Source organism: Megalobrama amblycephala, linkage group LG9 (genome assembly GCF_018812025.1).
Source record: "Megalobrama amblycephala isolate DHTTF-2021 linkage group LG9, ASM1881202v1, whole genome shotgun sequence".
NCBI classification, from domain to species: Eukaryota; Metazoa; Chordata; class Actinopteri; order Cypriniformes; family Xenocyprididae; genus Megalobrama; species Megalobrama amblycephala.
The window spans coordinates 31,230,407-31,258,042 of NC_063052.1; the positions used below are offsets into that span (position 1 = coordinate 31,230,407).

Below are 27,636 nucleotides of genomic sequence, written 5' to 3' on the forward strand. Positions count from 1 at the left end.
TGTCTGTTGATTTTTATTTATTTATTTTTTTTACCCCCCCCCCCCCCCAGGAATCTGTGCTTAATTTGGGTTTCTTTGGGTAATTTGTATGGCTCTTTGAAATGCTTCATTTTGATTGGCCAACCAAAGCATTCTATTAAATATTTTTGAAATGACAGATAAACTGTATAATTTTAGTTATACACTATAATTTTCCACAAAGCTTGGCTTATTTTGTCTTGTATCCACTCTCTTCTCAGATTCAAATAATTTTGACTCGTTTCAATTTCATGTCTTTTTGATATTTGGTAAGTAGCCATATAATCAGCCAATGGAAGCTTGTTTCCGCCATGAAGTAAAAAATAAAAAAAGGTTATTGCAACATTTTATTTCACAATTGACTTTTTTTTTCTTGCAATTTCGAGTTTGTATCTCACAATTCTAACTTTTTTTTTCTCAGATTTGCGAGATAAACACAATTGCGAGTTATAAAGTCAGAATCGTGTGATATAAAGTCGGAATTGCAAGTTATAGTCTGAATCGCGTGATATATTTATATCTTGCAATTCTGACTTTTTCCTCGTAATTTTGAGTTTATATCTCGCATTTCTGACTTTTCTCTGAATTGTGAGGTATAAACTCACAATTGCGTGTTATAATGTCCAATTGTGAGGGAAAAAAAGACGATTTTTTCGCAAATTTCTCACGAAATAGCTCGCATTTGGTAGAAAAAAGTCAGAATTGCAACTTTATCTTGAAATTCGGACTTTATAACAAGCTATTCTGAGAAAAAGTCAGAATTGTGAAATTAAAAAGTCGCAATTACCTTTATTTTTTTTACTGTTATTTAGTAGCGGAAACTAGCTTCCATAAATAGCGAGTCATTATTGCAAATTACACACAAATTTAGTCAGCTTTGCTTTATTTTTTTAGTGAGGTTTTTCATTTTTTTTTTGTGAAATCATTTATTTGCGGATCTTTTATTTGTGAATTTGAAACCACTTTTACCCCATACTTTTGTTACATTGCATATTATTTTACATCAGATTTTTAAGATTAAAGGTGCCCTAGATTATGTTTTTAAAAGATGTAATATAAGTCTAAGGTGTCCCCTGAATGTGTCTGTGAAGTTTCAGCTCAAAATACCCCATAGATTTTTTTTTTTTTATTGATTTTTTTTTTAACTGCCTATTTTGAGGCATCATTATAAACGCGCCGATTTTATGCTGCGGCCCCTTTAAATCCCGTGCTCTCCACCCACAGAGCTTGCGCTTGCCTTAAACAGTGCCTTAACAAAGTTTACACAGCTAATATAACCCTCAAAATGGATCTTTACAAAGTGTTCGTCATGCATGCGGCATGCATGCGTCGGATTATGTGAGTATTGTATACTGTTATATTGTTTACTTCTGATTTTGAATGAGTTTGATAGTGCTCCGTGGCTAACGGCTAATGCTACACTGTTGGAGAGATTTATAAAGAATGAAGTTGTGTTTATGAATTATACAGACTGCAAGTGTTTAAAAATGAAAATAGCGACGGCTCTCTTGTCTCCGTGAATACAGTAATAACCGATGGTAACTTTAACCACATTTAACAGTACATTAGCAACATGCTAACGAAACATTTAGAAAGACAGTTTACAAATATCACTAAAAATATCATGTTATCATGGATCATGTCAGTTATTATTGCTCCATCTGCCATTTTTCACTATTGTTCTTGCTTGCTTACCTAGTCTGATGATTTGGTTGTGCACAGATCCAGACGTTAATACTGGCTGCCCTTGTCTAATGCCTTTTATAATGTTGGAAACGTGGGCTGGCATATGCAAATATTGGGGGCGTACACCCCGACTGTTACGTAACAGTTGTTGTTATGTTGAGATTCGCCTGTTCTTTGGAGGTCTTTTAAACAAATGAGATTTATATAAGAAGGAGGAAACAATGGAGTTTGAGACTCACTGTATGTCATTTCCATGTACTGAACTCTTGTTATTTAACTATGCCAAGATAAATTCAATTTTTCATTCGAGGGCACCTTTAATGTGCAGCAGATCTATATGCAGCCTTTTTAAACAAAGTGGATTCAGTGCTTAGTTAAGTATAAGCGACCGTTATCCAATCTAATCAGTCATTTAGAGAGTTGAGTACAACACTTCGGCTCTCTGTATTTTTAAAGACTCCGTTTGTGTCTTTTGGCTGAACAGGTTGTTCGAAGAGTCTGTTAAGTCTAGACTGGATGCTTTTCTCAACTTCACAACATTTCTATTCATCTATAAAAAAAAACCCTGCTTTGATCACAAATAATGTTAAATTACAACCTGTTTTGCAGAATAATGTAATAGATTCAGATAACTCATGAACATGGTGTTATGCACTTGTGTTTTCAAAAGCGAAATGTTAGTCATTGTTGGAGCAGAAATCAAAGGCATATCTAGTGATGTGATATCCCATATCAGAGCTTTTAAAGGATTTAAAGGCCATTTTGGTCTTTACATCAGCTCGGTCAGGGAGTTCTGTTTATTCTCTCTTGAACTTTGGCTGGACTCAGAGGGCCCACTGCGGTCCTTACAGTGAATGTTTTGAATTCTGAGCTTTCATGTCTGATGTTGATTTACCATTGCGCTTCTGTCCACGGATGACAGACGTCTAGTCCATTCAGTGCTGGGTCATCACCATGGTCAGTGGCTGACATCATTAATTAGGTATGAGCATAGGCGTAATTTGGGGGTGGGACACTTTTTTCCAAGGTTAATATTGTCCCCACCACTTTTTGAAACCTCTCGCGGCATGGACGTACCAACAAAAGAGACATCTCCAGTTGATTAGCAATTCGTTCGTTTGAGTTAAACGAGTCGATCTGATGCTGGAATGTGTTGTTTTAGAAATGCCGAGTGCTTGTGCACTGTGCTGTCTTCACACAGACTAACTCTTCTCGTTCTGGTGGAAAAAAGTGCTTACAAACGTGTCTCTGCTCTTGATATTCAATCACTGATGAGCATCTCTGGTTTTAATGAGAAAAAAATAAATAAATAAACGTCTGGATTAGAACCCAGAACCTCTGGCACACTTAAAAATTCTACCACCAGTCCATTAGGACACACAGATCATTGATGTAAATACTCAGGAGACATTTACCCTATTAGAAGATGCAAGGATGAAACTATCACTTTAAACATGAGTTCTATATGTTTTTTAATTAAAGGAGTCATGAATTGAGAATTCAACTTTTCCTTGTGCTTTTCATATATAAGAGGTCATCATACTATAAGAATATCCTGTACGTTTCAGAACTGAAAACTTCCTTGTTAGTTCAATAAAAGCTTTTATTGACACCAGACCCAGTGAACGAAATGTGCATATCTGTGTCATAGATAGGTGAAACGCCGTCTCCACAGAAGAAAACACTGGCGTGTTAGTGAGATGACGAGGAGTAAAGAGCGATACAGGACAAAAATAACATTATCTTACAAAGGATCCTAATGCTAGGAATATGGTTATTTATTTTCAACAATGTTATCACGATTTCACTGTGGATTCTTTGGTAAATCAATCGCATTTCGGCGCAGGCTTTGCAAACAGACTTTTACAATATGAACTCGACAGTAATGCAACAACTGTGTTCATTCTAATGCCTGATTTGATTTGTAATGATTCATGTACAGTCAGATGTCCTTTGTCTATACAGTAATTCAAACCAGTGACTAAACGGTTCACTTCACGTTGTTTCTCTTAGTAGGATGAAAATAATCTGTTATTTAAACTGTGATTAAATTATATAAAGAAAGCAATCAAAGAACGCTGCCTTTACAATCGCTAAAGCTGTCAATCAAACACCGCAAGTTTATCAGTGAGTTCTGGACTCGTGCCAAAACTCCCGTTTTATTCAAGACATCTCTTAGTTGCATTGCGTTTGCACTGTTATGATGAAAGCGTTTGTTAGTGTGCAGAAATTGAGTTGCAATGATGAGATCACTGCTTTCATGTACTCAACAACATGTCTGTGATCAGCTACAACCTTTCATGCCACAACATAAATATAATGCCATAGATCTAAATGTAATGCTCTAATCAGCACTTTTCATGATTAGTTAACCTTGAGAGCTGTAACAGTAAAAATGTGCTAAAAGTTTTGGAGAGTGTAATACTTAGCTATTTCAAATGGAAAGATGTTAGCCAATCACAGCAGTGGGCGTTTACACTGAAGTCTCACAGCAGACACGCCCCTTAAAGCAGAACTAAGTAACTTTTTTACCTTCATAAATAGTTTTCTAAGTCCTTACGATGGTTAATTGACTTGTAGTGGTGTGTTTGAGGCGTGCACTAACATCCTCTGGCACGTCTACGTCAGAATACAGCACTTGCAAGTTGAGCTGCATCGACCCGACACGTTCACGCGAGAGTGACAAAAATTCAAAAACAATGTATATATTATGACTTTATAAGACAATTTCGAAATTACCCACCTCCTCTTTCTTGCACTGTATTTGCAAAATTACTGCGCTGGTGAGCGTTGTAGTCGTTGTAGTCCAGAGCTGCGCTTGGAGTATTTACGACAGTGTGATTCACTGAAGGAACCTGTAGGGGGAGCTTCGCAAATCTTAATGAGTTCCGCTTTAAAACAGAGCGTTCAAATCAGAGGGCTAAAATCAGGGTATAAAACGCCTTTTATTTCTAAATTATGACAATTTTTTGATGTAAAAAGCATACTAACATTATAAAACAATGCAGTTCATGACCCCTTTAAAGCTGAAGTTTTGCCTCTTTCTCGCCATCTCTGTTTGAAACCTGCAATTGCAGTTATTTGCTGAATTTTTATCTTTATGTGGGTTGTGCATCGCGGATAAATCTAATCTTTGCTGTCAGTCACCACATCAGTGAAACTGTACTTTGGAATCACAGATTCTACGTATGACCAAAATAATAATTTTCACTGGAAAATGTCATTTGAACAAGTAAGTAACATGTCTGCCACTTTTGTTCTGACCAACTGAGAAAAAAATCATTATTGTGCTGTCAATGGTGATTAAATCTAACGATTGTTTGAACCTTTCTGCATTACAATCCGGCATCAAAATGATAAGTTTAATTATTGCAGCTGCTGTGAGAAAAGCTATAAATGATCCGTCACCTGCAGCATCCTCCACATGCCATATAGCCTACTCGCTGGGACTCGTTTACTTATGTAAACGTGACGTAATGACGCAAAGATGAAAGGCTGCATGCTCGAAATTTCCCGCGGAAACCCACCAGTACACATTATTACAAGCTTACCGTTGTGAAGCGGGCTAAGGTAAGGAGATAGTTTTGAACACTGGCTGGTTATGTTCTTTTTTTAAAACAAAAATGTTACGGCCTGCCACTTTATTAAAAGTAATAATGAAATTGATTTCAGGACATCGTAATGTTATTTTATTTGTGCATTTATTATTGCACATTTCTGGTGTTAATTATTACATTTTAAAAAAAAAAAATTAGGTGGTATATTTACAATATAACAATGCCTCTCGATTCCACACGGCTGCAAGCTGCATTGACCAATCAGCATCCAGGATTATAATACGTGAAACTTGACTTGCATTCCTCATAACAACAAAGAACACTTTCCAATCCGTTCGAGTTTTTTTAGACTTTGGAGCCTATAATATGCAATATTATAAAATCACGATATAACCCCAATGGTTTATATACAAAGAAGAGATGAAAGAAGAGAGAAGAGTGCTCAAGAAAAATGTTTTAAACTATTGAAACCGATGAATAAACTGTCAGCTTTCATGTGTGCCTCTGCCAAACAGACCTCTCTCCTCCCCTCCTCTCCTCTCGGTCTCTTCCCTGCTCTTTTTCTTCTCATGTTGGCAGGTTCACGTAAGTCTTGGGAATGGGGAAAGTCCTGTATCCTCCTCACAGTGGTCTGCTGGAGAAAGGGAACTCCTCACCGTCACCCGCTCCCGACGGAACCGCGCGCTGAGGTAAGATAACATTCCCTCAACAACTTCACGTCTTATTCGTAAAGAATATAGATAGTGTGAAAGTTTATTATTTGATGTATTATTGGTTGAAGTAGGTCTGTTGGACTGCACTGGGTTTTAAACATCTGTTAAGTCAGTTATCTGTGATACCAAAGTCATTTTCATTTATTAAATAAAATATTTCAGCCTGATCTTTGGAGCAACATGCTTTTTTAAATTCCAAAAATAGATGTTTTGTTTTTATTTGTTATAACCAGCTATGTCTCCTTTGTAAGAGTCGTAACCATTCAATGTCCTTTGCAAATTAAATAAATAAATAAATAGAGATAATTTTATTTTTCAATTCCACAAAAAAAAATCTGTGCATATTTATGTGCATAATAAATGCAATATAAAACAGAACACAGTAAAATAAAACTAATGATTGCAAATACAGAGGGTGACAACATCATAATATACCATAATATACGGTAACCATGCATCTACAAAGCAAGTGAGAACCCTGGTGAGCATCAAGATCCTGTCAGAGCACCGTTGAACAATCTGTTTACATAGACCTTTGCCAGAAGTTCTGTTTCAATGGCGTCATGTGTTGTCTTCTCAGTACCTCTGTGCCTTCACCGCTCTCCTGTTATGTGTCTGGACTGGGTCAAGCCTCCTAAAGCTCAAAGCTGATCTAGAGTCAGTCTAAGGCTGTCTAAAGCATTTTCGAATATTATTTCTCACAGGTTTTTGTGCGGACCAGTGAAAGAGGGTGTACGGAGACAAGAGTATATAAACCACTACAGTAAACAGCTGATATGGAGGAGAAGGAGAAAACGGTGGATTTGGAAAAACTTATTTCATAAGGTAAATCATTAATCTCTGATTTCTATTACAATTACTGTGACCTTAGAAATATTGTTACTTAAAGGGGTAGTTCATCCAAAAATAAAAATGTCGTTCCACCTATAAGACTTTTGTTCATCTTTGGAACACAAATGAAGATGTTTTTGATGAAATCTGAGAGATTTCTGTCCCTCCATAGACAGCTACACAAACTGACACTTTGATGCTTCAAAAAGTTCATAAAGAGGTTGTAAAACTAATCCATATGAATTAAGCGGTTTAGTCCAAATTTTCTGAAGAGACTCGTTGGCTTTATATAAAGAACAGATTTAATTTAGGCTTTTATTCACATATAAACATTCATTAACTCACACATCAGTTGTGGTAAACAGAAGCTCAAGCATGTTCGCTTGACATGCGAGAACCAATGAGGTTCTTTCTTGTGTTGCGCAGCAAGAGTTTGTTGAGCTTATGTTTATGTTCGCTGATCAGTGTTTATACGTGAATAAAAGCCTAAATGGTCTATGGAGGGACAGAAATCTCTCAGATTTCATCAAAAAGATCTTCATTTGTGTTCCGAAGATGAACGAAAGACTTACGGGTTTGGAACGACATGAGGGTGAGTAAATAATGACTGGATTTTCATTTTTAGAGGCCACTCTAAAACATAAATGAATGTCATGGCAATAGAAAACAAAATAAAGGCTACATTTAAAGGTGCCCTAGAATTAAAAATTGAATTTATCTTGACATAGTTAAATAACAAGAGTTCAGTACATGGAAATGACATACAGTGAGTCTCAAACACAATTGTTTCCTCCTTCTTATATAAATCTCATTTGTTTAAAAGACCTCCGAGGAACAGGCGAATCTCAACATAACACCGACTGTTACATAACAGTTGGGATCATTAATATGTACGCCCCCAATATTTGCATATGCCAGCCCATGTTCAAGCATTAGACAAGGGCAGGACGTCTGGATCTGTGCACAGCTGAATCATCAGACTAGGTAAGCAAGCAAAGACAATAGCGAAAAATGGCAGATGGAGCAATAATAACTGACATGATCCTTGATGATATGATATTTTTAGTGATATTTGTGAATTGTCTTTCTAAATGTTTCGTTAACATGTTGCTAATGTACTGTTAAATGTGGATAAAGTTACCATCATTTCTTACTGTATTCACGGAGACAAGACTGTCGTTATTTTCATTTTTTAAACACTTGCAGTCTGTATAATTCATAAACAACTTCATTCTTTATAAATCTCTCCAACAGTGTGTAATGTTAGCTTTAGCCACGGAGCACCATCAAACTCATTCAGAATCAAATGTAAACATCCAAATAAACACTGTACTTACGCGATTAGACATGCTCTATGACAAACACTTTGTAAAGAACAATTTTGAGGGTTATATTAGCTATGTGAACTTTGTTTATGCTGTTAAAGGCAAGCGCGAGCTCCGTGGGTGGGGAGCGTGAGCATTTAAAGGGGCCGCAGCCTAAATCGGCTCATATTTAATGATGCCCCAAAATAGGCAGTTTAAAAAATTAATTAAAAAAAATCTATGGGGTTTTTTGAGCTGAAACTTCACAGACACATTCAGGGGACACCTTAGACTTATATTACATCTTTTAAAAAGACGTTCTACGGCACCTTCAACACTTTTCAAGATGAACATTTCACAAAAAAGATCAACGTCAAATGTCACTTATGTCACTTGTTTAATATTTTGTTATCTAGTGCAATGACATTCAGATACTTGAATTGTGATATACTTTTGAGTGGCTCTTTTGAGTGGCTACTTTTGTCATGATAACCAGAAATAATGTCATTATTGTGACCATTTCCCTTGACGTTCTTCTCTTCGCTCCACCTAACCTGATGGACACATGATGTCAGTGTTTCCAAAACATTCATCCACAGTATGCGGCATCTTGTTTGACGTCGCCCAGCACCCCATAGCCATGCGGTACTCAAAACTGTTGACCATCCTGGCAGCCGTGCTGCTGTATTTGGTGTTGGGGGCTCTGGTGTTCGGCTGGCTGGAGTCCTCCAGGGAGGAATGGGCTCACCGCGAGCTGCTGACGTCTCAAATGGCTTTCCTACAGAACCACAGCTGCGTCACACTTTACAGCCTGAGAGAGTTCATGGAGGTCATTATGAATGCAGAGAAAATCAGTCAACTTTTCATTTAAATTGACAGTAGTAGAATTTTGCATTGAGGTTAAAGAGAGAGTTCACCCAAAAAATGAAAATTCTGTCATCACTTATATCCAAACCATATGAATTTCTTTCTTCTGCTGAACACAAAAGAATGTTGGTAATCAAACAGTTGACGGTAGCCATTGACTTCCATAGTATTTTTTCCCTACTATTGAAGTCAATGGGTACCGTCAACTATTTGATTACCAACATTCTGTAAAATATCTTCTTTTGTGTTCAACAAAGAAAGAAACTTTTTTTTCAGGTTTGGAACAACTTGTGAGAAAATGATGACAGAATTTTAATTTTTGGGTGAACTATCCCTTTAACAGTGAAATATATTTTACGGTATTATTCTGTTAGTTAATAAAAATACAGTTTTCATTGTTTGCTCATATTAGTTCACAGTGCATTAACCTATTTTAACAAATACAACTTTTGATTTTAAACATGTATTAGTAAATGTTGAAATTAACAATAACTTGGATTAATAAATGCTCTAGAAGTATTGTTCATTCTTAGTTCATGTTAACTAATCTTAACAAATAAAACCTTATTGTAAATTGTTACTGAATAGCTATATATATATATATATATATATATATATATATATATATATATATATATATATATATATATATAGTCATAGTCAAACCATAATGTATTCAGACACCTTGAACATTTCATTCATTAATACAGTTTATTCAATACAGTTTAAAAAATGGTAAAAATATATGACAAGATCTCACAGTTAAACTGTGTCTTAATTATAAACCATGTCTTAATTATGTCAGATAACACTTAAGCAAAACATGGTCAGGTCAAAGTGTCTGAATAATTTTTGCTCCCAAATGTTATCAATTTTACTGTTAGTCCACTGTATGAAGAATTTTTAGGTATATGTCACAGTTTACTTTATTTTGCTATCCTGACTTACATAAATGAACTATAGTGTCCTGCACTCACTAGTAAACAAATTTATATCTAGTGTCTGAATAATTTTTGGTTTGACTATATATATATATATATATATATATATATATATATATATATATATATATATATATATATATATATATATATATAATATATATTCAGTTTTCATTTTAATTTTCTTTTGCCATTGGGCTTCGTAGATAAATCTATCATCTTTTCTCATTAGAAAGTGGTTGATGCCATTGAGGCAGGTGTGGACGCCAGAAGCACGTCAAATTATACCAGCAGATGGGATCCATCCAATGCTTTCTTCTTCTGTGGTACCATCATCACCACCATTGGTGAGATAAACACATTTTCCACTTTAGAACATAATCGTCTTGTGAGGTCAATTTCACACGTTCTCCTCTTCTCCAGGCTTTGGAAACATCTCGCCCAAGACAAAAGGTGGTCAGTTGTTCTGTATCTTTTATGCTCTGGTGGGGATCCCCATGTTTGGGATACTGTTAGCAGGGGTTGGAGACCACCTGGGCACCCTGCTGCGGAGAGCGGTGGCAAAGATTGAGACTTTGTTTTTGGTATGTGATTTCTCATTACAAATTCAGATTAAGTCAAGGCACCTTCATTTATATAGTGCTCTATACTGTACAGATAATTTCAAAGCAGCTTCATATTAATAAACAGGAAGATAATGGAATCAATGCAAACTTCATCAGAGCCATAGTTTGCCTCGGTCCTGTTTCCACCTGGTATTAAGATGCGTTTTGGTCGATTGGATCACGTAGACGAGGGAGACACATTCCCATTTACACCTGGTGTTTTAATACATCTCTTTTGTACACTTTCAAGCACTTCTGTCCTGATTTCTTCTAGGGGAGGGTCTATGGGTGAGTAAATGTAAGGGCTTTCTCAGATCTTTCGATCTAATGGATGAAATAAGCTCACACAATTTACATATGAACTCACCCGAAGACGACAGAAAAACACACAGAGAGCATCAGCTTTTGTTTCTGCTCTGATAGCTGCAAGACCGGCCGAACGCTGTGAGTGTGTGTTAGAAATCAGGAATGGTGAGAGAACATTGTGCTTGGTACATTTTTCATTTTCAAACCAAACTTGGGTCTTCAGCTGACAAAGTTTAAATCCCGTCTGGCTAGTAATGTTTACGCATTAGGTCAGTATGTGAAGAGCAGGCGATCTTTTGTGGCTGTTCGAACACATTCGACCACATGAGCATCTACATTACGAAAGCAATCCGGTCGAATGCGTTTTCAACTAATTCTGGCAGTGGTCGAAAGTGGACAAGCTCAAAACATTTTCAACCCTGTTTTCCACCTGTATTTAGTGTTGTTCACTTGTGATCCGATCGACCAAAACACATCTTAATTCCAGGTGCAAACAGGGCCTTCATAAGAAGATAGTTCTTCTCACTGGAAACTCTTAAATCTAATTAGTAAAATTTGTAATCCCAGTGTTGTCAGGGTGTTGCTAGAGTATCATCTTTTAATAATTTTCACCATGATTGTTGTCTGCTGAACAGCGCAAGGGTGTGAAGCCCACCAGTGTGCGTGTAATCTCCGCCGTCTTCTCCATCCTGATTGGCTGCTTAGTCTTCATCGCCGTGCCGACCATGGTGTTTCAGGAAGTGGAGAGCTGGAGCTTGTTGGAAGCAGTGTACTTTGTCGTGATCACCCTTACCACGGTGGGCTTTGGGGACTATGTGGCAGGTGCACAGATAATTATCTTGTCTACATACAATAATTATTATATATTATTTAGTTTACTATGTCATGTGACCGTATGGTAATTCTGTTAAGGAACTCAGTATTGTATTACGCCTGGAACTGCTCGATGTTTTGCGGTCATTAGACCCAGACAACAATGAAGTTGCAGACATTTATATCATCCAATTATCTGTATTGTAAAGCCATAGACACTAATTGTAATAGCTGTAATATTAGACCAGTGCATGCACTAATCTCTTATCTGTGAGAATCAATTGAGATGTTAGTAAATAATGTCATTTAACAGACTCTTTTGTCCAAAGCGACTTTACAGTACAGTTTATAAAGGAATAGTTACATTCACTTCATTTAAATTCAACAGTCAAACTCCAAACAGGCCAGTGTTCATTTTTACAGTTTTTATTTTAGTCATACTTGTCTTTTGTTGAACATGGCCTTTAAATTTAGTCAGTATCTCATCATGTCATATTCATTAATCAAAGTCCTTTTTCTGTTTTAGTGACTAAATTATCTATTATCTAAATGATCTATTATCCATTATTATCAGTGATAATAATAAAGTATCGAACTATCGTAACTGCCTTTAACAAATTTTAACTGCCTTTTTTTAAAAAAAAATTTTTTATAAACATTCCTGTGGTAATTGAGAGCATCCAATATACACTACCAGTCAGTAAGATTTTTTTTTTTTAAAGAAATTAATACTTTTATTTAGCAAGGATGCATTAAACTGATCAAAAATGATGGTCAAGACATTTATAATGTTGCAAAAGAATTCTAATTCAAATCAGTTCTATTCTTTTAAACATTAACATTTGCTCTACTCCAGAGAACAGAAGAGATGGGACGCCCCTGTACAAGCCGTTGGTGTGGTTGTGGATAGTGTTTGGTCTGGCGTATTTTGCATCTATTCTCACTATGATTGGGAACTGGCTCAGAGTGCTGTCAAAGAAGACACGTGCAGAGGTGAGACAGAGAGTGAACAATGGATTTATCCATTTCAGTTTTTCCACACTGGTCTATTACTGTAGTATCAACTACTTAATATTGCATAACCAAATGGACTGTGGTCATTTTAAATGTTATGAAGGTCTCTTCCTTGTCTACTGTATTTTTTTTTTTTTTTAATCCAGAATAATAAATAAATGCAAAGTGGACCAAATTTGATAGTGAGTTAGGCTGCCTACATCTTAACTTGCACATTAATCATATGTGAGAGATATTGTACACAACAGTTCAAAAAGTTTTACATTTTTTAATACTTTTTATTCATTTCAAATAAATGCTGTCCTTTTAAACTTTCTATTTATCAAAGAATCCTGAAAAAAAGTATCACAGTTTCCACAAAAAATATGAAGTACTGCAACTGTTTTCAACATTGAAAATAATCATAAATGTTTCTTGAGCAGCAAATCAGCATATTAGAATGATTTCTGAAGGATCATGTGACACTGAAGACTGGAGTAATGATGCTGAAAGTTCAGATTTGCATCACATGATGTATTCAATTACAATGTGTTCTATTAAAATAGAAAACAGTTACTTTCAATAGTAATTCTCTTTCACAATGTTACTGTTTTACTGTATTTTTGATCAAATAAATGCAGCCTAGGTGAGAATGAAAGACATTTAACCCTCTGGTTCTCTTCATTGAATGGTAATGTAATTGTTTTTTCAGGAAAACCAATGTAATATATTTTTGTTCAATAATATTTTTTGATTATTATTTAACATTTTGAGGATATTTTATGATTTGCAATATTTATACAATTGTGTTAGCTATTTTCCCCATTGGAAATAATACACAAATGTTTTCTATTATATATTTAAAATTATTTTTCATTTAAAGTAGTATTCCATGTTAAAATAGAGACAAGGCATTTAAAATCCTTTTTTTTTTTTTTTTTTTGAAGGTAGAATAGTGCCATCTGGTGGGAGTAAAAAAAGAAAAAACTTATGTAATGCCATGGTGTAACCACTAGATTCCCGTATAACTCTATATAAAGTGGTTAATAAATTAAAGTGTTTTTTTAAAAACATAAATACTTATTTTTATTAAATTTGGATTTATACTTAGACATTCTCAAAGACTACTTTTTATCAAGGTTTACTTTTTTTTTTTTTTTTTTGGAAATGTTGATTTGAAGTGTCAGTTTTTGTGCATGTTTTTTAGGCTGTTATTACCTACCTTCATGCTGCTTTATTTCTCTTCTAGATGGAGGAGCTGAGAGCTCATGCCACAGACTGGACTCAGAACATCCAGAACATGTCCATGGACTTCCGTATTCCAGTGCCACTGGATCTCAACGACCCCTTTCAGCTCCAATGGCGACGCAGAAGAAAGCGCCGCCGCCGTCACCGCCACCCAAGACTGAGCGCGGCGGGACTGTCTCGTGGAATCTCCCTCGATGCCGATGTTATCCGAGAGAACGGACATCTGATCCTCGGTTGGCCTTCGTGCAAGTATACCCCAGCGTCTGATAACAGGTCTGAAGTGCTGTCCCGATCCAGGTCGTGGTGTAGGGTAGATGGGGCGTATGAGATGAGACCAGGATCGAGGCTGACGGTAGGACCTGCATCAAGATCCATCTCGCGTTTAGAGCTGAAACCACCATCGAGATCTGGGTCCAGAGCCATGTCCAGGTCCCCTTCAGAATCTGAATCAGGATCAGTCACTGAATCCGAGACTCCGTCAGAATCCTGGTCGGAATATGAGTTCAGTTCCCGTAACTCAGAGGACCTGGAATCTGGAGCCGAGGGGTCTCGGAGATCACTGGGAAGTCAAAAGGATGTTCCGGTCATCGTGGTTGCCAGCTGCAGTCCGCCCCATCCCTCCCTCCTGGACTTCTTTGGCGAGAACCTGGCGTACATCGACGAGTCTTCAGACGCTCTTAGCGATCTTGTCAAACCAGCCGGACAGAACCGCCAACGCAAACCCAAGAGGAGGAGTATGAAGAGACAGATTCCCTGCTCGCGTCCTATTGGACTACAGAGGGAGATCAGTAATGAACTACAACCCCCATCACACCCTCCGACTCCTCCACCTCAAACCTGAGAAATGAACATTTGGCCAAGGGCTCTTAGCTTTACACGTCACAGTTTAAGACGCCAAACATACGGAGCCCCGCACATGACATGCAGGAAAAAAAATTGCACTATTTCATTTCCTCAATTTATAAATCATACGCACAATTTACTGTTTTGTCACCTCCATTTGCTAAATCATACACCCGATTTACTGTTTTGTTCCCTCCATTTGCTAAAATGTGCACCCGATTTACTATTTCGTTCCCTCAATTTGCTAATTTGTGTATCCGATTTACTATTTTGTTCCCTCGATTTGCTATATTGTGCACCCGATTTACTATTTTGTTCCCTCGATTTGCTAAATCATGTGCACAATTTATGGTTTTGTTCCCTCGATTTGCTAAATTGTGCATCCAATTTACTATTTTGTTCCCTCGATTTGCTAAATCATGTGCACAATTTATGGTTTTGTTCCCTCGATTTGCTAAATTGTGCATCCAATTTACTATTTTGTTCCCTCGATTTGCTAAATTGTGCGCACTATTTACTATTTCGTTCCCTCAGTTTGCTAAATCATGTGCACAATTTATGGTTTCGTTCCCTCGATTTGCTAAATTGTGCGCACTATTTACTATTTAGTTCCCTCAGTTTGCTAAATCATGTGCACAATTTATGGTTTCGTTCCCTCGATTTGCTAAATTGTGCGCACTATTTACTATTTAGTTCCCTCAGTTTGCTAAATCGTGCACGATTTACTGTTTTGTTCCCTCGATTTGCTAAATCGTGCGCACAATTTACTATTTCGTTCCCTCGATTTGCTAAATCGTGCGCACTATTTACTATTTCGTTCCCTCAGTTTGCTAAATCGTGCACAATTTACGGTTTCATTCCCTCGATTTGCTAAATCGTGCACCCGATTTACTATTTCGTTTCCTCGATTTGCTAAATTGTACACCCGATTTACTATTTTGTTCCCTCGATTTGCTAAATTGTGTGCACTATTTACTATTTCGTTCCCTCAGTTTGCTAAATCGTGCACAATTTACGGTTTCATTCCCTCGATTTGCTAAATCGTGCACCTGATTTACTATTTCGTTCCCTCGATTTGCTAAATCGTTTGCCCGATTTACTATTTCGTTCCCTCAATTTGCTAAATTGTGCGCACAATTTACTGTTTTGTTCCCCGCAAAAGACATGCAGGGAAAAAATAATAGGCTAAATTGTGCGCCCGATTTACTAATTTGTTCCCTCGATTTATAAATCGTGTGCACAATTTAGCAAATCGAGAAAATGAATTAGTAAATTGTGTGCAAAATTTAGCATATTATTTTTTCCCTGCATGTCATTTGCAGGGCTCCTTACAAACTGATGCAGACCATCACAAATATGCATGTAAATATAGCTTAAATGAAATTTATTTGTGCCCCAGACAAACGGAGGTTTTGTTCAGAATAGCATACTACCTATTCTGCAGTATATGTAAACTCCCATACCGTTCAAAAGTTTGGGGTTAGTACATACTGTAATTGTCTTTACTGTCACTTTTGTTCAATTTATTGCGTCCTTTCTGAATAAAAGTATTAATTTATTTAGAAAAAAGATCTTACTGACCCCAAACTTTTAAATGGTAGTGTTTAATGTGCATAAAAAGTTCTAATGCTGCAACATTTGCTGAAATATCCTGTAAATAATAAAACACACTGTACTGGGTGCTGTAGTGTAGCCTATCCCAAAAAGTGCAAAATAACCATTTTTATTTCCAAAATGATAACTAGTGGACACAACAGGCTGAATTAAACATGCATAATGATGAAGTCAGGTGGCAGCAGTTTAGCATACTACTGCTAGTTCTTTGAAATATAAAATTAGATTATAATTTAAGTATAATTTGTTCTTTTACATATATTTGAAAATAGTAGTATTCCATTCTGAACATAGCCAGAAAGCTGAGGACATTTCAGCAGTGCAATGTGATTCTTCTACAAATCAGATGTGTTTCAAGGTTTGATTTGTCACTGTGATCATCTGTCATATTTTAGTCATTAAAATATTTAATAATAATAAAATCCACTGTAAATTGTAAGTCAGTCTAATAGGTTAGTATTCTGCTTTTTATCCAAAAACTCATAAATGCTGTTATATTTTAGGAGTGTTTAGTGCCTTGCTTGTTTATAACCCCCTAATCTGTATTCCACTTTTTATATTGTGCATGATATAGCCTACTCTGAGTCTCAAATGGAGACTTTTTGATATAAGATGCACATTATTGAAATGTCATTTTATTTGTGTGCCAAATTGGTTATAATTTCATTGTCATGAATACAAAAAACAGTTGTGGTTGTTGAGTGATATTTCTTCTATTTCTTATTTTTGACAATTGTTCACAGGTCTATAATACCTGGAAAATGGTAAGCCTTTATTATTATTATTATTACATTTATTTGCAGAGTACATGGCTTCTTTTGAAAGGCCATCAATGGAAAGATGTCTTTGGTTGGAGGATGTAGTTACAACATCTACCAGCAGGGGCTAACCGGCACTGTTTGTCTGGTCAGCACAGACCCAATAGCAGGCTAGGCGCCCTCTTGTGGTTATCTGAACGGGGCAAATCCTTTTCCCAGTCTGTCTCTCAAGTTTTCTCAAGTTGTATCGTGCCTAAAAGATGCTCAACACAGCTTAAATCCTTCCGATGTTTGTACAAATGTTATATTTACGCGGCAGCCTGAGGTTTTAACACTCACACACACAGACCCGCTCCAAACACAATGTTTACCTTCTTGGAAACACATTTTACACCATGTGCACAAACAGAATGTTTACTAAAAAAAAAAAAAAAAAAAGTAATTTCGATGGTGAACTTGCACAGCAGGAGCTAGATGAGATTTTAAATGCCCTTGGTGTGGGAAGACGAGGCGAACGAGAGAGGGAGCGAGTAGCGATGTGAGGCAGCTCCAGGAATGGCTTTTGTAAGGCCCTGGCTGTGGGGATAAATGCCGGTTGCAGAGTGAAGGGGGTATTTAGAGGGAAGAGGACAAACACATGGTGGCGGTTTACAGAGGAGCTTTTCCGCAGCGCTTCCAATGCACCCTTAAATTCTACCTCTGCACTTCAGCCCCGCCTAACACAACTTCTACACCACTGATGTCTCCAACCGGAAGATGTTTCCTGTCGTAACTTGAGCGAGACGGCAATCGATTTCTGAGTGAAAATGTGTAGTGTGGTCTTGCTTCAGAAGTGGCCAGTGACACACACGGACTTGGATGTGCATGTTGTCTGGGAAAACAAGAAAAGTAGTGTAGTGTTAATGGAAACTCAGATATGTAATTATATAAGATTACGAGACCACTGATAAATTAGCAGTTTATCTGGATTTACTATATGTTTGAGTAAAATTGGCATTTTCTACTGTCATTTAGAGCATTTATTTGCAGAAAATGACAACTGGTCAAAATGAAAACGATGCCATGTTTTCAGACCTCGAATAATGCAAAGAAAACACATTTATATTCATTTTTAAACAACATGATACTTGGTGGAATAGCTGGGTGCAAGTGAGATGTTTGAATAGTTGTGAATTTAGTGTTTAAATTGAAAGAGTGTACAATACTGTTACAATTTGGAAAGTAGAAAGACAAAGTAAGCTCAAATAGTTATAATAATCGATCACAGACCCATATTCACTTTTTATACAGTGTTGCTCAGGGGTTGGGGATGGGGGAGTTTTGAAAACATTAATTAAAACATACTAAAACTACTACTACCACTACTACTACTTTTAATAATGATAATAATGTCCAGCTAGTTCATCTCACTGAGTTCTTAACTGGTTGGATTTTATCTATCTATACACTCGGTTGGCAGGATTTTTGTTTATTTATTTTGGTGGGACTAGAGGGAAGGGTCATGAGGAGCATGAATGCTAATGTGAATAAAGTGTTGAATGAGGGGACAGATTGATTGACATAGCCTAGTCTAAGTTCCACCAGTGGGGAAATGAAGCTGACCAAAATGATGATTTGATTCAATGTTTGTATTTTTCAACACTGAAAAGCATTGAAATTTCAACGTTGATTCAATATTATTTAGCATTGAATTTTCAATCTCAACCAAAATGATGATTCTGATGGAATTTCAACATTGAATCAATACCACCTTGCTATCTGGGTAACCCTGATTTCCAATCACAGCTTTCATGCATCTTGGCATACTCTCTACAAGTAGGTCAGATTGTTGGTGGGAGACTTTATGCCTCTCCTGGCTCAAAAATTCAAGCAGTTCGGCTTTGTTTGATGGCTTGTGACCTTCCATCTTCCTCTTGATCATGTTCCAGAGGTTTTAAATGGTGCTCAGGTCTGGAGTTTGGGCTGGTTATGACAAGGTCTTGATCTGGTGGTCCTCAGTCCACACCTTTAATGACCTGGCTGTGTGGATTGGAGCGTTGTCCTGCAGGAAAAACCAATCCTTCGAGTTGGGGAACATTGTCAGAGCAGAAGGAAGCAAGTTTTCTTCAAGGATAACCTTGCCAGTTGTCAGCTTTGCGCCATCCATCCATCCATCGTAATTCATAAACATAAACTCAGCAAAAAAAAAAAAAAAAAAAAAAATCCCTTTTTTTTTTAGGATACTGACAGGAAGGACAGCTGATATACATCAAAGATGTATTAAGTACAGATTACCTCATAAACATAACTGCCCAGAAAAGGTCTTCAAGTACATCTGCGATATACTTTCCACTTATTACAGTACAACACTAATCAATAACAGCTGTCGCTTTAGAATTGTTGAAGCAGATACAGTTTAGATATTTTGGCAGAGAAAATTCAAGTGCATAATTGCGTTCTCAAATTTCTTTTTGTCTTGGGAGATGATGATGTAAAAACAGGATGCAAGACAAGTAACCTCTAAAAATCTCCACACAGTTAAAACACTTCACATCTCATCAGCTTCACTGAAGGAACATTACATTACAGATCATGTATTCCATGACTGTTTTTCTGATTTGTTCATTTCCATTTGTGTGGTCGGTGATTTTACATTCTGAATTGAAAGCAATGAGGTGGTGTGCTGGTTTGTATTTAGAGGAATGTTCTAGAATGATTCTCTTTTCTGTATGTGACACCGCAAAAGGGAAAGTAAAGTTTATTCTTTTATACAGCGAGTGAGACCACAAAATTTGTACTTCTGAAGGGTCAATATCACTGTTCTTGATTAGCTAAAAACCACACTTATATAGACAGTGGCTGGAAAAGTCAAAACAAATTAAATTTCCACCATCAACAGTAATGAGACGAAAACAAAATCTGACTATGAAGTTGTCTAAGATGACATGAAGTCATTTCTTAACCACTTAATTGGCGTTTCCATGCTACAGTTTACATTTAAAGCCCTGATTCACTTTTGGCTTGAGCGCTTATCCACAGATGGGCAATACGGGTCAAACTTTTCAGTAACACCAACCTCTCTTCATGTCGTGAGATGTCAGGAACCTGATAGTCTTATAAAATACACCCTAAATGACATAATGCTTTAATTCAAATCAGCTATAGCCTCTATAAATGTTTTCTCTGTTCTTCTCTTTCTGCTTTTTCCCCCTTTGGCAAAAGCAGTAATCTTTTGGCACATTCCACAAACATGATGTCCTTTTCTAAAAGCGTGAGATGCACAAATCTATGGAAGCTTGTTTCTGCCACAGTATAAAAAATAAAAAAGGTAATTGCAACTTTTTATCCCACAACTCTGACTTATATCTCATATATTCCATGGCAGGAACAAGCTTCCATACAAATCCCACGTTTTGTGGTGAAAACCATTGTATATGTTTGCTAAATGATTATAATGTTAAATTAACCTAGCTGTTTGCATTAGTTTGACCTCGTGAGGTTGTCAATAAAATAATAAAACAAACCTATTTTTTAAAGGGGTGGTTGATTCTGATTTCACCTTTTTTATCTTTAGTTAGTGTGTAATGTAGATGTTTGAGCATAAACAACATCTGCAAAGCTACAAAGCTCAATGCAAAGGGAGATATTTTGCTAGTCGATGTGTTAAATCAACTCCATAAATTTATCCACTAACAATTCAGAAACCTCCAGTTGCATTTTAAATGTTGTGACTTCTCTCCATCAGTGTCTGACTCCAGTTTGAACAATGTAAGGCTGAACACCGCTACTGACAATCCTCATTTTTTGCTGCGTGAGATTCTTCAGCTTTGTTGTTGCTGAGCAACTGAAGCGCTAACTGTTAAAGCTCCGCCCTCTTTTGGAAAGCTGGCGGGAGCAGCAGCTCATTTGCATTTAAAGGGACACCCTTTGCTCACATGCAAATAGGGGCAAATTTGACAAGCTATAATAAATAATCTGTGGGGTATTTTGCGTTGAAACTTCACAGACACATTCTGGGGACACCAGAGACTTATATTACATCTTGTAAAAGGTGCATTATAGGTCCCCTTTTTCATTATAGGTAACTTTTGACCATCTAGTGGTTAAAAACAAAACTGCATGCATTTTGTTTTAGTTGTGCTTTGTCTCTGCGTGACTGTGCGGATGAATATGGTTATCCTACTGCTCATAAAACATTCACTACTTGCCTTCAGAGATATAACCAGATTAGATGGAAAGGATCTGAAGCTGACTAGCTTAAAGGTGCCCTAGATTCAAAATTTGAATTTACCTTGGGATAGTTGAATAACAAGAGTTCAGTACATGGAAATGACATACATTGAGTTTCAAACTCCATTGCTTTCTCTTTCTTATGTAAATCTCATTTGTTTAAAAGACTTCCGGAAAACACGCGGATCTCAACATAACACCGACTGTTACGTAACAGTCGGGGTGTACGCCCCAATATTTGCATATGCCAGCCCATGTTCCCAACATTATGAAAGGCATTAGACAAGGGCAGCCAGTAACGTCTGGATCTGTGCACAGCCAAATCAACAGACTAGGTAAGCAAGCAAGAACAACAGCGAAAATGGCAGATGGAACTGACATGATCCATGATAGCATGATATTTTTAGTGATATTTGTAAATTGTCTATCTAAATGTTTCGTTAGCATGTTGCTAATGTACTGTTAAGTGAGGTTAAAGTTACCATCGTTTCTTACTGAATTCACGGAGACAAGAGCCGTCGCTATTTTCATTTTTAAACACTTGCAGTCTGTATAATTCATAAACACATCTTCATTCTTTATGAATCTCTCCAACAGTGTAGCATTAGCCATTAGCCACGGAGCACAGCCTCAAGCTCTTTCAGAATCAAATATAAACATCAAAATAAATACTTTACTCACATAATTCGAAGCATGCATACAGCATGCATGACGAACATCTTGTAAAGATCCATTTGAGGGTTATATTAGCTGTGTGAACTTTGTAAATGTGCTGTAATATAATTGAGAGCTCGTGTGGCAGGGAGCACGCGAATTAAAGGGGCGGCGCGCTGAAAAAATCAGTGCATAGTTAATGATGCCCCAAAATAGGCAGTTAAAAAAATTTATTTAAAAAAATCTATGGGGTATTTTGAGCTGAAACTTCACAGACACATTCAGGGGACACCTTAGACTTATATTACATCTTGTGAAAAAGCATTCTTGGGCACCTTTAAGATGTTAGTGTAGCTTTACCCATTAATAGACACTTCCTTGAAAATAAATTCCAGCACAGCGCTACAACAACAAATATTGAAAATACCCTACATAATAGTTAATGCTATACAATGAACTCTGTTAGAGAGCTACATATGGCAATTTATCTCTTCAATAAAATATCTTACTCACCTGTTGAGTAATAAAAATGCCATCTCTGTCGCTTTTGCAACATTTCAAATCCCTCAGTTCTCGCCATCTCTGAAAAGCCAAGCCAATGTTGATTCTTGTTTTATTACGAGCTCTGTCACGTTCTCTTTTTGCCAGCAGACATTCCTCTGTTCTGCTTTTTTTTTTCTTTTCTTTTTTCCCCAAACGGGTGATTCTCCGGAGCCGTGAGATTTAGCTGCTTCATGTTCGTTGTGACAGCTAACCTATGCCACTCCCACAAGTAGCTCATGTAATGACAAATTGGGTCCCTCCTCGAAATCGGGTCTCCATTAGGACCCCAAGTGAATTCACTGGTTCAAATTAATTTTAATAGGTCTCTTTAGCACCTGATTACAATTCTCCAAAATCGTGTCATGATAAAAGCTGTTTCAACTGTTAGAATGACCAGTTGTGTCTATATTAGTTATCTTATGTACTAGCATAGCATACAGATACCGATTAGCCTGATAGCTTAGTTTATACATGCATTTGCACTTACCCTACATGTATTCACAATCATCTTTAATGTAATTATGTGTTAAATTGTGTTAAATGTCTAAATGTTTCAGTTATAAATAAAATAAATTAATGATGTTCAGTTATTCACTTAATAGGCTATTATTTATTAATTATCAGTTAATCAGTGTAAGAAATTACATTCAGTTGGTTTTATTACGCACTAATTTACTCACACATTATATAGTAAGCTATGCATATTTTAAATTAATATAATTAGGATTATCATTAACTGACAGTTTGTTGAGACCCGATTTTGAAGGGAGAACTGACGTACTGACGTATTGACTCATTAAATTTGATTAATTTTGAACAAAAAAAGTTACATAGTGTACCTTTAAGAGTTTCAAGCCCAATTTTGTGCAATATCTGTGGAAAGCTGAAGCTTTACATTAACTTTAAATATAATCATGCAAGTGTGAAGCAAAATTCGCCCTCACCTCTCAACACTATTTATATAAACAAACTATAAATATGTGCTTTTTATATTCATGTATGTACTCACGAGCTGTTTAGTAACTGCTGCAGTGGAGGTTACACTTCAGCATATATTTTTTATAATTATTAGGGCATAGTGAAATAGTTTTAATGGAATAAAGAATTAGTTTGACATCCTCCACATAAAAGCTTTTCTATGATTTTGTTGAGTCTGTTGTAGGAGTACTCACACTCTGCTATGGTGAAAAATCTTCCTGTTTATATCCATATTAGAATCTCTCTATTTTGCTTTTCCATACCCTGCTTCAAGTCAAAGACAAAGACTCAATCAGTAATGCCAAAGATCTCATTTGAAATATTTGATTTGAGATTATAAATATTTTATATCTTTTCATAATATGTGAATGTCAAAACATCACATTTAGTATCATGGCTTCCTTGCACAACATGTTGTTCTGCAGTATAAGCAATATTCAGCTTATCTGTCTTGTTGGCCTGAACACATTTAATGCATAGAGAGATTTGGAAATTGCTCTCAGATGTTGGGGCAGCAACTTACCTTAAAAATTAGGATAAAATTAAATAAATTGATATTTATGGCCTCAAACAACTTGCACGTGCATATGTTTTTTTTTTTTTTTTTAAACTGTGGCATTTATTAAAACATCACAGGTATACTTTGTGGCTTGTATAATAAAAAAAAAAAAAAGACATTTCAGTTATAATAACCCAAATCTGCTTATATTTAGAACCGTTTCTCATTTATGCATTTTGGCAGATACTCCAAAGCGCCTTAGATTGCAATCAAGTTTGAGCTACAGGAATGCATTTAAAGCATTTAAAAATGTTAATCTACAGTATCAGGAGAAATTCCGCCGATGGCTGCTTGTTCATTGAGCAACTGAGATCACAGTCTAGACTCAAAAGCAACTCTCACGACACATGTGCACATTCACACCCCTTGAAAACCATGTGTCCCGAAGCTACTCTCACACCCAGACTGCTCTTCCCAAACCACACGGCCCTCAGACGGCTGATCGTCCCCTTCCATGCCCTGAGGTTTCAAATTTGCACTCCCCGATCTGCTTTTGCGGAGGACGCTGAGTCAACGTTGCGTAAGCGACATTAAGTATTTTTGTCGATTCATTTTAGGGACTGTTATGTAACAATGCGCTTCTCCCTCTCTCCCCTTTGCATCCCTCTTTTCCTATCAAGTTATAAAAGTTGTTTTCACTGAGCAAGAGACAGAGGAATTCGCTCGTTTTAGCCCTGGCAACCAAACACACAAACCCTGTCATTCCCTACAGATCATTCACACCGGCCACAGATAAACATTTAAGCACAGTTTTCACTCGAAAACAAACTTTTAACGCCATGCCAGCAGCTATAGGTTTTTAAAGCACACTTTGAGGCTTCGTAGGCAGAAAGAAAACAAACAGGAGATATGTAGGCCAAGGCAAAATTCCTTCCGACTTCCCACAGATCAGACAAAATTATATCGCTCTGCATTATAGGGTGTGGAGGGCACTGCCAGATTATACAAATCAAAGCGATCACGTGGTGCGTTTGAAACGCATCCTGCAGGCGATTTCGCCTCAGCGGGTCGGCCCGCTTTTCGCCCACTGTTCTCTCTGCCATGTCACCGCAAACCCTGAACCCAAGCGTTTAAATTTGGCGTTCCGTGAGTGGCCGGTGTCTGGAAATTGTTCACATCCTGTTTACGTCGGAGATTTTCTAACCTCGAACCGCATCTGGCTGGTGAGTCCACTAGTCAAACCTGCATTTTCAATGAGTGCAGACCACACATTTATCGTTTGGAGAGAAAAAAGTAAAAACCTTGAGAGTAGGCCACTCGCTGGGCCGTGTAATGAATAAATATAATTGTACAGTTTTGATAAAATTCTGCTGATCTTATATTTCAGGTAAGAACAGGCGCTGCCATTTGCAAATTTAAAGGGTTAGTTCACCCAAAAATGAAAATAATGTCATTTATTACTCACCCTCATGCCGTTCCACACCCGTAAGACCTTCGTTAATCTTCAGAACACAAATTAAGATATTTTAGTTGAAATCCGATGGCTCCTTGAGGCCTTCATAGGGAGCAATGGCATTTCCTCTATCAAGATCCATTAATGTACTAAAAACATATTTAAATCAGTTCATGTGAGTACAGTGGTTCAATATTAATATTATAAAGAGATGAGAATATTTTTGGTGCGCCAAAAAAAAAACGACTTATATAGTGATGGCCAATTTCAAAATACTGCTTCAGGAAGATTCGGAGCATAAATGAATCAGCGTATCGAATCATGATTCGGATCGCGCGTCAAAACGCCAAACTGCTGAAATCACAAAGCGCTGATTCATTACGCTCCGAAGCTTCCTGAAGCAGTGTTTTGAAATCGGCCATCACTATATAAGTCGATTTTTTTTTTTGGTGCACCAAAAATATTCTCGTCTCTTTATAATATTAATATTGAACCACTGTACTCACATGAACTGATTTAAATATGTTTTTAGTACATTAATGGATCTTGAGAGAGGAAATGTCATTGCTCCCTATGCAGGCCTCACGGAGCCATCGGATTTCAACTAAAATATCTTAAAATTTGTGTTCCGAAGATTAACGAAGGTCTTACGGGTGTGGAACGGCATGAGGGTAAGTAATAAATGACAGAATTTTCATTTTTGGGTGAACTAACCCTTTAATGTGCCTGACTTCCGGTGTCATTTGCTTCCAGTTATTTTTGGTTGTACAAAACAGCACGTTATGCTGCTTGATATCGCAAACTGGTGTTTCTTAATGTTTTAATGTATTGTCTTAAAGGATCAGTTCACTTCAAAATTTAAATTACTCCAAGCTTTACTCACCCTCAAGCCATCCTCCTAGGTGTATATGAATTTCTTCTTTCTGATGAACACAATCAGAGTTGTATTAATAAATATTCTAAGCTTTATAATGGCAGTGAACGGGGCCAATGAGTATGAAGCTGAAGAACGTGCATCCATCCAAAGCAAAACATATTCCACACGTTTAATAAAGGCCTTCTGAAGCGAAGCGATGCGTTTGTGTAAAAAATATCCATATTTAACAAGTTATGAAGTAAAATATCTAGCTTCCGCCAGACCGCCTTTCGCATTCAACTAAAGCCTGGGACACACTGCACGATTTTTGGCTGTCCCAGATGAAAGATTGCCATCGTGAAACAATCGTAGCGATTTCTATGATCATTAATCGGTGGTCCTATGTCGAACAGTGAGAGAGGTTAAAGGGTTAGTTCACCCAAAAATGAAAATTCTGTCATTTATTACTCACCCTCATGCCGTTCCACACTGTAAGACCTTCGTTAATCATCGGAACACAAATTAAGATATTTTAGTTGAAATCCGATGGCTCCGTGAGGCCTGCATAGGGAGCAATGACATTTCCTCTGTCAAGATCCATAAATGTACTAAAAACATATTTAAATCGGTTCATGTGAGTGCAGTGGTTCAATATTAATATTATAAAGCCTCGAGAATATTTTTGGAGCGCCAAAAAAACCAAAATAACGACTTATATAGTGATGTCCGAGTTCAAAACACTGCTTCAGGAAGCATCAGAGCACAAATGAATCAGTGTATCGAATCTGCTGTTCAGAGCGCCAAAGTCACGTGATTTCAGCCGTTGGCAGTTTGACACGCGATCCGAATCATGATTCGATACACTGATTCATTTGTGCTCCGATGCTTCATGAAGCAGTGTTTTGAAATCGGCCATCGCTAAATAAGTCGTTATTTTGTTTTTTTGGCGCACCAAAAATATTCTCGTCGCTTTATAATATTAATATTGAACCACTGAACTCACATGAACCGATTTAAATATGTTTTTAATATCTTTATGGATCTTGAGAGAAGAAGTGTCATTGCTCCCTATGAAGGCCTCACGGAGCCAACGGATTTCAACTAAAATATCTTAATTTGTGTTCCAAAGATTAATGAAGGTCTTACGGGTGTGGAACGGCATGAGGGTAAGTAATAAATGACATTATTTTCATTTTTGGGTGAACTAACCCTTTAAAAGACGGCTGTTTTCCCGGTCTTGTGAACAAAGATAGCCTACGATCATTTTATGACAATGTTAGAAATTCAGCATGATCATCGCACCATGTGTTTGCTGCTACAACCTACGTCTACTGACCAGCCAATAAA

General features: G+C 36.9%; 1 protein-coding gene across 2 annotated transcripts; it reads left to right on the forward strand.

Annotated features, from left to right (window-relative positions):
* Positions 1-6,461: 6,461 nt before the first annotated feature.
* Positions 6,462-14,895, forward strand: kcnk4a (potassium channel, subfamily K, member 4a). 2 transcript variants are annotated; one of them, XM_048200977.1, is made up of 7 exons: positions 6,462-6,799; positions 8,709-8,938; positions 10,150-10,264; positions 10,341-10,501; positions 11,464-11,650; positions 12,498-12,634; positions 13,884-14,895. In XM_048200977.1, exons 2-7 carry the CDS (start codon positions 8,750-8,752, stop codon positions 14,721-14,723), a joined length of 1,629 nt encoding a protein of 542 aa, XP_048056934.1. In that variant the 5' UTR covers positions 6,462-6,799; positions 8,709-8,749; the 3' UTR covers positions 14,724-14,895. The 2 variants fall into 2 exon arrangements, with proteins under 2 accessions (XP_048056934.1, XP_048056933.1); XM_048200976.1 differs by lacking the exon at positions 6,462-6,799 and having other exon boundaries at positions 8,622-8,938.
* Positions 14,896-27,636: the final 12,741 nt, after the last annotated feature.